The sequence below is a fragment of the Macrobrachium rosenbergii genome, chromosome 5 (genome assembly GCF_040412425.1).
Source record: "Macrobrachium rosenbergii isolate ZJJX-2024 chromosome 5, ASM4041242v1, whole genome shotgun sequence".
Classification (NCBI taxonomy): domain Eukaryota; kingdom Metazoa; phylum Arthropoda; class Malacostraca; order Decapoda; family Palaemonidae; genus Macrobrachium; species Macrobrachium rosenbergii.
In genome coordinates, this window is record NC_089745.1 from 51,823,994 (window position 1) to 51,836,202 (window position 12,209).

Sequence of the window (12,209 nt, forward strand, 5' to 3'; positions counted from 1 at the left end):
CATAATTTAAATGCCGAGTTCGTTACGTATTTAAATCCGGGATTTAACGGTCAAAATAACGGTCACCGATTTGTAGCGAGTTTTATGCCGATCGAATTATTATTTTGTCGAACTGGAGGAATGAACACTTCCGGCTGTATAAGTAAATCATACCAAGGAGGAGCTTCTTTATTCAAGATAAATCGCCGATTTCTTGGTAGAGGCAGGTAAAAAAAAAAAAAAAAACCTTGCGAGGCGAGGCCGAGCATCCGTCACAAGGTCGAAAATCACAGCGCCACGGAGCGGCTCTCCGACCGTACTGGAGGCAAAGGGATGCGACGAGAGGGAGAAACGTAAATAATGAGATACAGAAAGAGGGGAGAGGGGCGGGGAGTGAAGAGGGGAATGCATAATGTAAGAGAAGAAGCAAGGACTGAGTAAGGGGAGAGCTGAATACAGGTTCATATCAAGAGATTGAAAAGAGGGAGAGGCTCAGATTTAGAATCAAAATGATATTTCCGAACAGAAGGGGAAAATTATTTTCTTGAAAAGTGAGGAATAATGAGTTTTTCCATTTCCTTTTTTTCCTGATGGTGATAATACAATAGGGGGAGCAGCCAATTAATGGAGATGATTTTTGTTGAATACAACATTAGTTTAGCGTTAAAAAAACCGGACTTCTCTGTGTTTTTGATTATAAGAGATTAAACTTCAAAAATGATGGGATGCCAAACGAAATCTTCATTAGTGGATTCACGTTGACATGGCTTCTGGGAATATTTTGTTCCACGAAAGTTTTCGTCGCTCTTGATTTTTAATATTTCCTTTAAGTTGTTTTGTTCTAATGATTCCAGAAGTTTTTCCTTTTCAGAGTTATAACCACTGCAAGTGATGAATTTAAAAGATACTTGGTTTCACAGAATACTGGTTAGGAAAATGGCCCTTCGTAGATTCACGTAAAAGGCTTAACCGATTTTATCAACATTTTTGAGTTCACTGTTTCTCTGTCGAATATTATATTATTATTATTATTATTATTATTATTATTATTATTATTATTATTATTATTATTCAGAAGACGAGCTCTCTTCATACGGAACAAGCCCACAGGGGCCATTGCCGTGAAATTCAAGCTTCCAAAGATTATTGTGTTCATTTGAAAGAAGCAACAGAAGGTAAAAGGAAATACAGAAAGAACAGATCAGTTATTAAAAAAGAAAACAATTAATTAGATGGATAAGAACGTAAGTAGAACTATTCAGATACAAGGAGAATTGTTTTAGGATAGTAATGCATTGCATCTTCGCTTGAACTTTTGAGGTTCCAATTGCGCAACATTCTAAAGAATAAAGGACCTCTAGAACTGAGACGTTCGACAGCGAGGCACATTTTGTTCTCTTCTGTAACCTTGGGATGGTTTCTCTCCTTTCTTTGTCGAAGCTTCTAGTTTAAAACCAGATCTATTCTGATCATTATGGGATACCAAAGGTAAGATTGGCGTTCCATTTAGCTAAGATTATGGTATGGTTCCTTGCTCAGGAAATGGGCATGGTTAAGAAGCCCGCCTTGCATGAAAAATACGGCTTAAATGGTTCTTGACAAAAATAACTTTAAAATCAGGGAAGGTAACCACATTCATCAATAAAAAGGTAAAAGTGAAATGAAAGTAATTCAAAAGCAGTTTCCGAATCTTCAGCGCCCAAAATGAAACCGAAATAGTCTTTATAGGAGAAGTTTGGTCGGAAAGTAAATATATGCAGAATATCAATCGCTTTTCAAGTAGCAATTGCAGCAAAACTTTTGCCTCTTGGTAGAAAAGGACCTGGAGAGAATTCTCTCTCTCCAGGTCTCGCGATTTTTAATATATTCGGCGGAAGCGAAATCATTGCGTTGAAATTTATTCATGCAAAAGCAGATTGCTGCGATCAGATTTTGGCCAGATATTTCTGTTTGGTTGTTAACGATATGAATATATAGGAGTGAAAGCATCGCGCGTTTTGAGTCGGTGTTTGAAATCATATTTGTTACGAAATGACCTGTAATTATTATGCATTAGTCTTTCCGATCGAGATAACATGTACTCAAGCTTCGATGTTTATCGTTTAAATGAGGCTAACGCTGATGCTCAGTTTTTTTACGGTTTTGCTTGACTTTGTTAGTGGATAGTGAGTGCATGTTTAGATTTTAATTTTTGCGTACCACGTTGTGTTAGTTCGTAATTATGAGTAATTATTACTGATTCTTGCTGTTTGTTTAATGCATAACTTTCAGGTAAACTATCACCGATGTTTTAGAATTCACTTTATTGTCGAATACGTTTATGCTTTAAAGACCATTTTTAAATTTTCGGTTTTTACGCTTGGAAAATATATTTAAAAATCGAAATTTTATTTACGGTTTTATTAACTATCCGTTGCCGATGTTAAAACGACTTCTTCTCTCTCTCTCTCTCTCTCTCTCTCTCTCTCTCTCTCTCTCTCTCTCTCTCTCTCTCTCTCTCTCTCTCTCTCTCTAATGACAATATATAACCTAAATGTTCCAAATCATACATGCCTTGTGGTTTAATTCTCATAAAATATAAATTGCACTGAACCACCATCCCGTGTATCACGTATTATGGATACACCTTGAATATTTTTCCCGCGAACTGATTTTCTAAACAGACCTCCAGTTATTTATCACTATGTTCGAAGCATATACCCCGCTAACCGTAATGTTTGTCTGTTCTCGTGATTGATTGAATATGAGTTGTTAGGGATGGAAGCGGTGGGGGTCAGACGGATTTTTCATAAATTTCCTCCTTGCATTTCGAGAATTCTTTACATGTATGTTTGCCATGCCGCTTGTTTAATTATCTTTCTGGTGACGCCACTATGCCTTTTTTATGGGTAATCTTCTTACTGTTTAAAAAAAATTATCTTGTAATTTACAATCTTATGTTCGGTTTAGGAAGCTTTTCTTGAACAGTTTAGGTCAAGGTAAAGATGTCTGTCGTGAGTATTCTCAACGTAAATACGAGCATAGATGTGCTTTCATAGTTTAAAGAAAAGACTGACAAAGAATTTGCTTTAAAGTTCTTTTGTGGGCCACGAAGTATTTTCGTGAGGTAAGGTAAAAAAAATCTTGATATTTTTCCCTTCGTTATAAAAGTCTTGCATTATCCTCACCTAATAATAAAAAAAAAGGCTTTCATTAATTCTTTAAAAACGAATTTAAAATTTTTCCGCCCCATTTCGCAGTTTCTTTTACAAATGAAAGGGTTTTCTTTTTGAGAAAAAAAAAAAGAAATAATGGCAGTGGATTTAAAAAAAACTTTTTTCCATTCTTTTAATTCTATAAAAATATGCCCTTGCAAGGAAAATATCCTAAAAAGGATGAAAACGGTCAAAATGTTTTTGTTTTTGGCGGAGAAAACTGTTTTTACTTAAAAATCTCATATTTATCCATCCTCCTAAGAAAACAATGTTAAGATATTATGTTCAGATTTTGAAATCATATAGATTCCTGCATTTTAAGATAATGATTGAATACTCCTCCAGTTTTTTTTATAAGTCTGTGATTCTTTACTATTTAAAAAAAATAAAAAAGACGTGATGATAGCCAGTCCTTTTAAACAAGATATGTGGTTATATCGGCTACGTCACAGAACAGTAATCCAACAAGTTTTATACCTCTTTGGAAAGGAAAATTTGACCGCACCTTCTTGATAAAATTTAACACTGTTCTCTCTTCTTCTCTCAAACGGTTTAGGAGGCCGGTATTCCGTGTTCGGGACCGGAGAACTTCACATCCGTCACGTGACCAAAGCTGACGAGTTCCAGTCCTACCACTGCGAGACACAACACGTCCTCACAGGAGAGACGACAGTCTCCGCTGTAGCCGGCAGGTAAGGTTAACTGTGGGTCTGTGACCCTCTGGATTTTGTGTGACCTATGATCCTTGACCTTTGCGCTTACATGTTTTAAGAAGCCTTTTCACATATCGATAGATTACATTAGGGCACATATATATATTCATAGATTATTCATGCAGTGATTTTGGAGTATTATTTAGTTTAAATGTTCTGGGCAGTATTATTTCAGTTTGATTGTTGAGATGACAGACGTTGAGTGCTAAGTGCTGGTGCAACAGAAGTCTTGGTAAAAGAATAATGTTATGTAAGTTTCAGTACAAAGAATTAGAAATTTTAAATGGCTTTGGCATTTGATGTTTGTAATTATGATGAAAAATGCAAATCGGATGTCATGCGCCGATTTTGACTTTGTTCTCAAACAAAAATAATGATCTGCGATTAATGCAATTAACGCTTTATTTTACCCAGATTCTAATTGAGAATAATGTTTTTCATTGTGCACATGAAGTTGATAGACCTTGACTTCTCAAAAATAAAATGGAATGCCTTGAGAAATTTCATGCCCTACTTACGTTTATTGTAGAATTTTGAAAACCAAGTGGATCATGATTATGACCGTGAAGTCAGCTGGTAAGGAATGGCCCATGGCAGCGGCAAGCTCGGAATTTAAAGAGTCGTAAAAGACGGGGGGAATATTTTCGTATTTGATTAACAATGCCCATGAATATGGCCTTTTGAGCTCTTAAATGCTTCAACCCAGAATTGTTGAGCGGTTCATCCTGTTTACTTACGAGTATTCGGTATGGTCGTCTTTTTAAGTTTTCTCCTCTTCCTCTACTTCATTAGTTGATCCCAAGTCCTTATTTCGTCTTTCTTCCTCCATTCATGTATCTTCTCTTTAGTTTCTCTTTCTTCCTCCACTTCACCAGTCGATCCCCCGTTCATGTATCGTCTTTTTAGTTTCTCTTTCTTCCTCCATTTTAATACTCGGTCCCCCGTTCATGTATCGTTTTAGATCTTTCTTCATCCACTTCATTAGTCGATCCCCTGTTCTCGAATCGTCTGTTTTATTTTCCTTTCTTCCTGCACTTCTCTAGTCGGTCCCCGTTCATGCATCGTCTTTTTCATTTTTCTTTCTTCCTCCACTTCATTAGTCGATCAACATTCATGTATCGTCTTTTTTTAGTTTTCTCTCTTCCTCCACTTCATTAGTCGATCCCCGTTCATGTATCGTCTTTTTAGTTTTTCTTTCTTCCTCCACCTCATTACTCTGTCCCCGTTCAGGTATCGTTTTTTTAGTTTTTCTTTCTTCCTCCACCTCATTACTCTGTCCCCGTTCATGTATCGTCTTTTTAGTTTTTCTTTCTTCCTCCACCTCATTACTCTGTCCCCGTTCAGGTATCGTTTTTTTAGGTATTCTTTCTTCCTCCACTTCATTGGTCGATCCCCCGTTCCTGTATCATCCTTTTAACTCTTTTCTCTTCCTCCACTTCATTGGTCAATTCCCCGTTCCTATATCGTCCTTTTACCTTTTTTCTCTTCCTCCACTTCATTGGTCAATTCCCCGTTTTTCCTTTTTCTTTTTTTCTCTTCCTCCACTTCATTGGTCAATTCCCCGTTCCTATATCGTCCTTTTACCTTTTTTCTCTTCCTCCACTTCATTGGTCAATTCCCCGTTCCTATTTCGTCCTTTTAGCTTTTTTCTCTTCCTCCACTTCATTGGTCGATCCCCCGTTCCTCTATCGTCCTTTTAACTTTTTTCTCTTCCTCCACTTCATTGGTCGATCCCCGTTCCTCTATCGTCCTTTTAACTTTTTTCTCTTCCTCCACTTCATTGGTCGATCCCCATACATGTCTCATCTTTTTCGGTGTTCTTTCTTCCTCCCACTTCATTGGTCGATCCCCCGTTCCTGCATCCCTGTTTGTTTTCCTTCTAACGAATGACCTGCTTTCCCCCCCACCAGATGTATCACGCTGTCATCGCAGTATTGTTTTTGGCATCGATGTGTTTACTTACTTCTTGACGTGTAATGGACGGTGATAGATAAGACTTGTTGTTTCAGGCTGATGGTCAACGAGCCCAGGTCATCTGTTCCGCCGAGAATAACCGACTCTCGTTCTACTGTCACGGCGTCCGTGCGGGACACGGTGGAACTTCCCTGTGCTGCTCAAGGATATCCTATACCTCAGTACCAGTATGTTGATCTCTCTCTCTCTCTCTCTCTCTCTCTCTCTCTCTCTCTCTCTCTCTCTCTCTCTCTCTCTGTTTGTGTGTGTGTGTGTGTTGTGTATTTGTGTGAGTGTGTGGTTTACTTTATTATATCTATTAATTGTATTTATGATTAGTTTATTTATATTAATTTAAATATCACGATTACGTCCCATAATTGCATACAATGAGCGACAAAACACCCATTTTCTGCTTAGTGTCTGTAGTTCTTTGCTGTTCTCCTAAACTTGTTTATAGTTTCTGTTAATTATTTCGGTCGTTGTAAATTTCTGCAACAAGCTTCAGTGTCCTTGGCTTTGCAAATACCTTCCGAATTATAAAGGGAAATACGAAAACACTGACATTGCACTGAGATCGCTATTATAAATTCATAAAGAGAGTGCTTTTTATTTGTTATGAAGAAAAACACTGTAGCAAACTGAAATGAAAAGTGGAAAAATAAAAAAAAATATTTCAAGAAACCTGCTTAGACATAAAACTTCCATTTTAATTAATTAAATTAGTAGATTTTTTTGTAATTTTAGTCATTCTTCACAGATGCATTTCATTGTAGATCCTTTACTTAAAAATAGATTTTCTCTTAATTTGAGAGAATAAAAAATTGGGCATTTGTCTCTGTTTCTTGCATGTTCATAGAAAATTAATGTTTCTTAATTCTTTTCTGCATTAGTCTCTCTCTCTCTCTCTCTCTCTCTCTCTCTCTCTCTCTCTCTCTCTCTCTTTTCTCTCTCTCTCTCTCTCTCTCTCTCTCTCTCTCATTTCAGGCCTTTGTTGAAGAAGCATAAATACTTTAGGATCATATGCAGTATAGTAATCACTGAATTCCATTTTCTTTTTATTCTTCCTCTTTCCCTTTCTTCTCTTTTTTGTGAAATGGAAATGTGGGATGATGTTTAAACATCACAAGCGTCAGTCAGCCTTGAAAAAATGAAACAACAATTACGCAGTTATATTTTTCCACTTCATTTCCATGGCATATTTTCCACAACTATGATGTAAACTGTAACATAAATGTATAGGAAAACCTGCGAACTGGAAATATAAACAAATATATTTTTTTATAATAAAAAAAAGTCTAAGCCCTTGTAACCCGTCAGGTGGCATCGGATCTCCGGGAAGGTCGAGGTAGCCGTCGTGCAGGATGGGCGGATTCAGCAGGTCGGAGGGTCCCTCCTCATCCGGCAGGTCACCGCGGCAGATGCTGGCAGGTAGGAATTTAATAACCATGTCACCTGATTTAGACTGACGGTAAGCAAACAGTTTAGGCCGAGTGTGATATTGTCCTGCTGGCTGTCGAGCTGTGTCACGTGGGGCAGGGGTTTAGGGGGAGGTTCTCAGGGGCAGGGAAGAGCGACCCCTGGGTCAGGGCCGAGGACGGTTTACATCCTCCAAGGTGGTAGGGCATGTGACGGAGGGCCCTCCTCCTCCGTGGGTTTGGTCGCAGGAGGGAGCGGTGCCCATTCTTGGCTTGTTATTTCTCTTGGGGGAATTTATAACTTGACTTCTACAGCTTTGGTCATTGGCCGTTTGGGCTTCTTACATCCAGCATAAGCGGAGCTTAAAGTCGCGAGATATGTGAAATATTTGTATGAGAGGAGCCTCCGCTTTTTTTATCTGTGTCGGCGCGTCAACATTTCTGGTAAGTTCTGACTACTGATTTTTGTTTCATAGATATAAAGTTGTGCGTAATTTTGTAAAGTGGTGCGTGTCCTTTTTGATGAATAGTGTTGTTTTAAAGCATTAAACAAGCAAAAGTTTTTATGAAATAATAAAATATCAGCGACTTTCCTTGGTTATGTTTACACTACTTTAATAGTAACCTACACAACCAATTGCATAATTAAACGGAAATAAAGCTTATTAAGAGTGTAATCGTTAACGACAGTAATAGACAAAAAATACTGAAAAGATTTTTAAAATCTATTGATGATATTGATGAATAAATAATAAAAGATTAAAATAGGTAAACTCAGAGAAATAGTATAACTCTAGTACGTGTTCAGCGGAGTAGACAAAAAAAATTTAATGGCAAGAAGAGTCATTATAACTTAAGATAAATTAAAAGAAGCTAGAAAATAGGAAATGTAGAGATAAATGAACTTATGTAGTTCTGGAAACAAGTAATGGATATTTTTTTATAGTAAACAATAAGGCAGGCACCCTGATGTCGTTATCTAGCCCAGGCTTGACGGAAACAAGACAAAAAGTAAACTAATTGGGAAAATTTTTGAAATTCATTATGACATAAAAAAGAAATGGACAGTGAAAATTTTTTTTTATTTCCTCCTAGATATGTGTGTGTGGTGTCCAGCAGTGTCGATTCCGAACGCGCCCATACCACTCTGGAAGTTTGGGCGCCCCTGACGGCCCACATCAGTCCCCAAGTTCAGACTGTAGATGTTGGCGGCGTGGCCACATTCAACTGTTCTCCCGAAGGATTCCCCCAGGATACCATCACTTGGCTAAAGGTCATTACTGTAGGACTTTATTGTTTTTTCATTTCTTATCATAACTGTTTATTGTTATTAAAGAACCTTCACAATGAAAGATGACTTCCACCATATAGTCATATTTGGATATTTCTTCAATTTACATTTTTTGTAATGTGCAAAATTACAGCCCAACAGGTAAAATGTGTACTACATCTATTACATACCTGGGACTTTTACAGCTGTAGTAAAATGAGACCAGTATAGACAGTTAGTTTATGTAAGAAAAGGCAAGGCGATTATGAAGTACCAGATATCCATTTGACATTTTGATATCCTTTCGCCTTCAGGATGGAGAGCCTCTGGAGGTCTCGGACCGAGTGAGAGTAGTGAGAGAGCGAAGCGTGGTGATCGAGGACGTTCAGAGAGATGACCGGGGTATGTACCAGTGCCTGGTCTCCAATCTGGAAGGAACAGCTCAAGGATCAGCCCAGCTGAAACTCGGAGGTGAGAAAGAGCAAGGAAATTTGTTGTCAAACACCACAGTAGCCTACTCGCTTTTTAAAATGTTTTATATATTGGTAGTGAGGCTTTTTTTTTTAGTGTGTAGCGAACTGCATTTGGAAGCTTTCTGCATCCGTATAAGTTTTATGTCCTCAGTTTTTTTATTAGTCTGTTAAAAGTAACCTAACGCTAATCTGAAGAATTAATTTTAAAGCCTACTATTTACTGATTTAATTATAGTAATAATCTATATTCTATATCAATAAAAGGAGAGTGGATCTTGCTTGTCCGCCCCGTTGTGAAACGAGGAAAGTCAGGAACGTAGGTTCGTACGCTTTCGTATCGACCGTGCAAACTACTGTACAGCGGCGGCGGGCCGACATGTGTTGCAGCGCAGTGCGCGTCATCAATCTCGTACCATATAATTATTGATTTTTAGAGTTCTGAATATTTTTTTTACCAAGAGGAAAAGTCATATGGAAATTTTTTCATATTCTGCAACTATAGTGTATAATACGGAAACCACTGGGGTTTTGGTAAATTGTCTGAACTCGAAAGAAAACCTGAAAAATATGCTTAAACCCTTAGCTTTTCAGCTTGCCTGAATATCCAGTTTCTTTGCAAAACTCTTGCGTTATGAATGTGTTGTTTTTTGTGAGTGACTATAACTAGAGGGGGTAAGAATTTTGTTTTCGCAAGGGAAAATGAAGTTGAAAAAGAAGGAAATGATAAAAACACACTTAGACAACGCAGTAGTTTCCTGCCAAGAAATCTTTTGGGAAATTCCGTGGTAAATCCTCTACATGTTCCTTTTATTTTTTTATATATTTTTTTCATATTTGAGTAACTGCTTAAGCTCATGTTTACATTCGTTCGTACAGTAAGAACAGGTGTTTTGCTGCAGGTAAAAGCGAACAGTTACCAGAATGCCATTGATCTTAGAATCGTTAACAGACGAAGAAAAATTACTCCAGAACATTGCAGAAGTGCTTTAGCAGAGACTTGCTAAGAGGGGAACATGTCTTCAGAGAAATATAGAAAAATAAAAAATAATGTTAATATTAAAAAACTAACATTGAGATGAGGTCAGGACGGGTATGAAAGATGTGACGTTCGGTCGCGGTCCCGAAAATATAAAAAATGGTGTAATAGATTTACGAACAGATTAAACGATGTCGCTTGTCGATATTTTGTCAAAATGGACTCCGTGGAGTAGTAGGGCTTTTATGGGAGGTTTGGCTTTATCTGTAGTGTTTTCGCTCGCTATTTATTTATTTTTTTTATATCGTTATTATCGTATCCTAATAGTTCGTTTGCGCTTAAGTAGATGGACATGTAGACAAAATCCATAAGTGATGGTTTTGCAGATTAATTACTTGTAACATAAATTACATAGGTCAGTTGTTGATTTATGAATTAGGGTTCACCTATTCTAAAATGTGATATCTAAGCTCTTCCTGCTCCCCATGTCGGTAGTTGCCAGTCTCATTTTTACAACAGGAATATGATTTTGTTAGTTTCACTTGAAAAATATTAACGTCATAGAAAACATTTTTCCACACAACAATAAAGACGCGTAAGCACAGGCTGTCCCCAGAAGAGTTCATTTTCTATGGATAACAAAAATGACTTGTGAAACTTGAGTATAGGTATTAGTTATATGAGCATTTTATTTTTATAAAATTAAATTAAATGTGGCGTCATGTTGACGAAGTAAAGGGTACTTTCTCATAATAATGATTTTAGGTTTGTTTTCATTGTGGACGGGTAAAGTTTACTTAAAATTCAGTTTTAACGGCATTCTATGGCTTTGCTTGAAGTAATATACTTATTTTTTTTATTTTTCAATCAATTGGAGTTCACCCTTACTTTGACGGTACAACAACTTTTTCTTTGGTTGTATGCTATGCAGGGTAGTTACAATCAGACCCGCCGCCATAGAAAAATGGCACAGTTGTTAAAATTACTAGATCAACTGAATAAACTCGTTGGTCTCTGAAAACAAGTGCTAGACTTTAATAATGCAACAAAGGAAGGATTGAGGAGCCGTTAAACTACACAGTTCAAGCCCTTCACACACAACTTCTGCGAGAAAGTAAATCCTATCTGGTGGGACTTGGCACAAAACGTAGCACTGGCTCTGTCTAGAAAAGTTTTGGAGCTCAAGTTCTTACCAGTAATTGTGAAGCGCATGAAACTGAAATGTTCTTCTATAAAGAGGAAGTAAGGTTAAGGTTAATGCTAAATGTCAAGTTTAATATATAAAGTCAAGTTTAATATATATATATATATATATATATATATATATATATATATATATATATATATATATATAAATATATATGTATATATATAAATGGGTGTTTGTATGTTCCAGCATAACTCTGAAACGCATTGAGTAATTTCAACCAAACTTGGTATACACATGACTTAGTATCTGGGAAAGAATACTGTGGGGGTAAGACATCACTAGCACCGAAGGGGTGGGGGTGGGAAGGGGTGACATGTAAAAATAAACGAAAACGACAGATATTAGTGTGTAATCCGTAGTTTTCGAGGTCGCTGAGACGAATAGTGACATTCCCGATGCCCTTTCAGTCCAAGGCGTGAAATGTAAAATGTCAAAAATGCTTGGCAATGTAATTGAAGCAACTATCTTAACAGGAATTGGGAGGAGAGAGAGAGAGAGAGTTTATCAGTTGTCATTCAGAGTTTTCCTGGGCAGCGCCGAGTTGGTCAGCTAGTTATTATACAAATATAAAATAAAATTGAGTCGCAGTAAATTCATATTTAGCATTTATCAATAAAGTGGAGTTAGAACTACAGTAGATAACGATTCCATTGTCACTTTAGATTAATCCAATTTATTTTGACAACAAACACATAATCAGCAAGTGAAACGCTAACTGACGCATCATTGAATTATTTATTTTTATTTTGAAAGCTTCCTTTACTTCACCCTTTTGAACAGACTTACATACAAAGCTGTTTCCGAAAAGGAACTCTTTCCAAATACGTGTTCCGAACTCGGAACAGCGGATTTAAAAGAAGAAAAGGAGAGACGGGGAATTTTTAAAACATTCACGCTCTCCTCGGAGATACGTAAAAGATAAAACAGAAACATTCCATAAACAGAGGGAGCCCAGCGCAGTACAGGATTTGAGAAGAGTATAGAAGAGGATCATACATAAGTATGGAGGATTTTCCGTCGATC

At 37.1% G+C, this 12,209-nt stretch overlaps 1 protein-coding gene across 10 annotated transcripts in view; it reads left to right on the forward strand.

Annotated features, from left to right (window-relative positions):
- The window catches only part of LOC136838776 (cell adhesion molecule Dscam1-like), a 470,432-nt gene that overhangs the window by 417,007 nt on the left and 41,216 nt on the right, over positions 1–12,209 (forward strand). For all 10 annotated transcript variants that reach the window (XM_067104281.1, XM_067104287.1, XM_067104284.1 and 7 more), the window contains exons 6-10: positions 3,730–3,865; positions 5,896–6,027; positions 7,160–7,270; positions 8,353–8,530; positions 8,842–8,998. In XM_067104281.1, the coding sequence (XP_066960382.1) occupies positions 3,730–3,865; positions 5,896–6,027; positions 7,160–7,270; positions 8,353–8,530; positions 8,842–8,998 (714 nt within the window). The remainder of the gene's footprint in view (positions 1–3,729; positions 3,866–5,895; positions 6,028–7,159; positions 7,271–8,352; positions 8,531–8,841; positions 8,999–12,209) is intronic.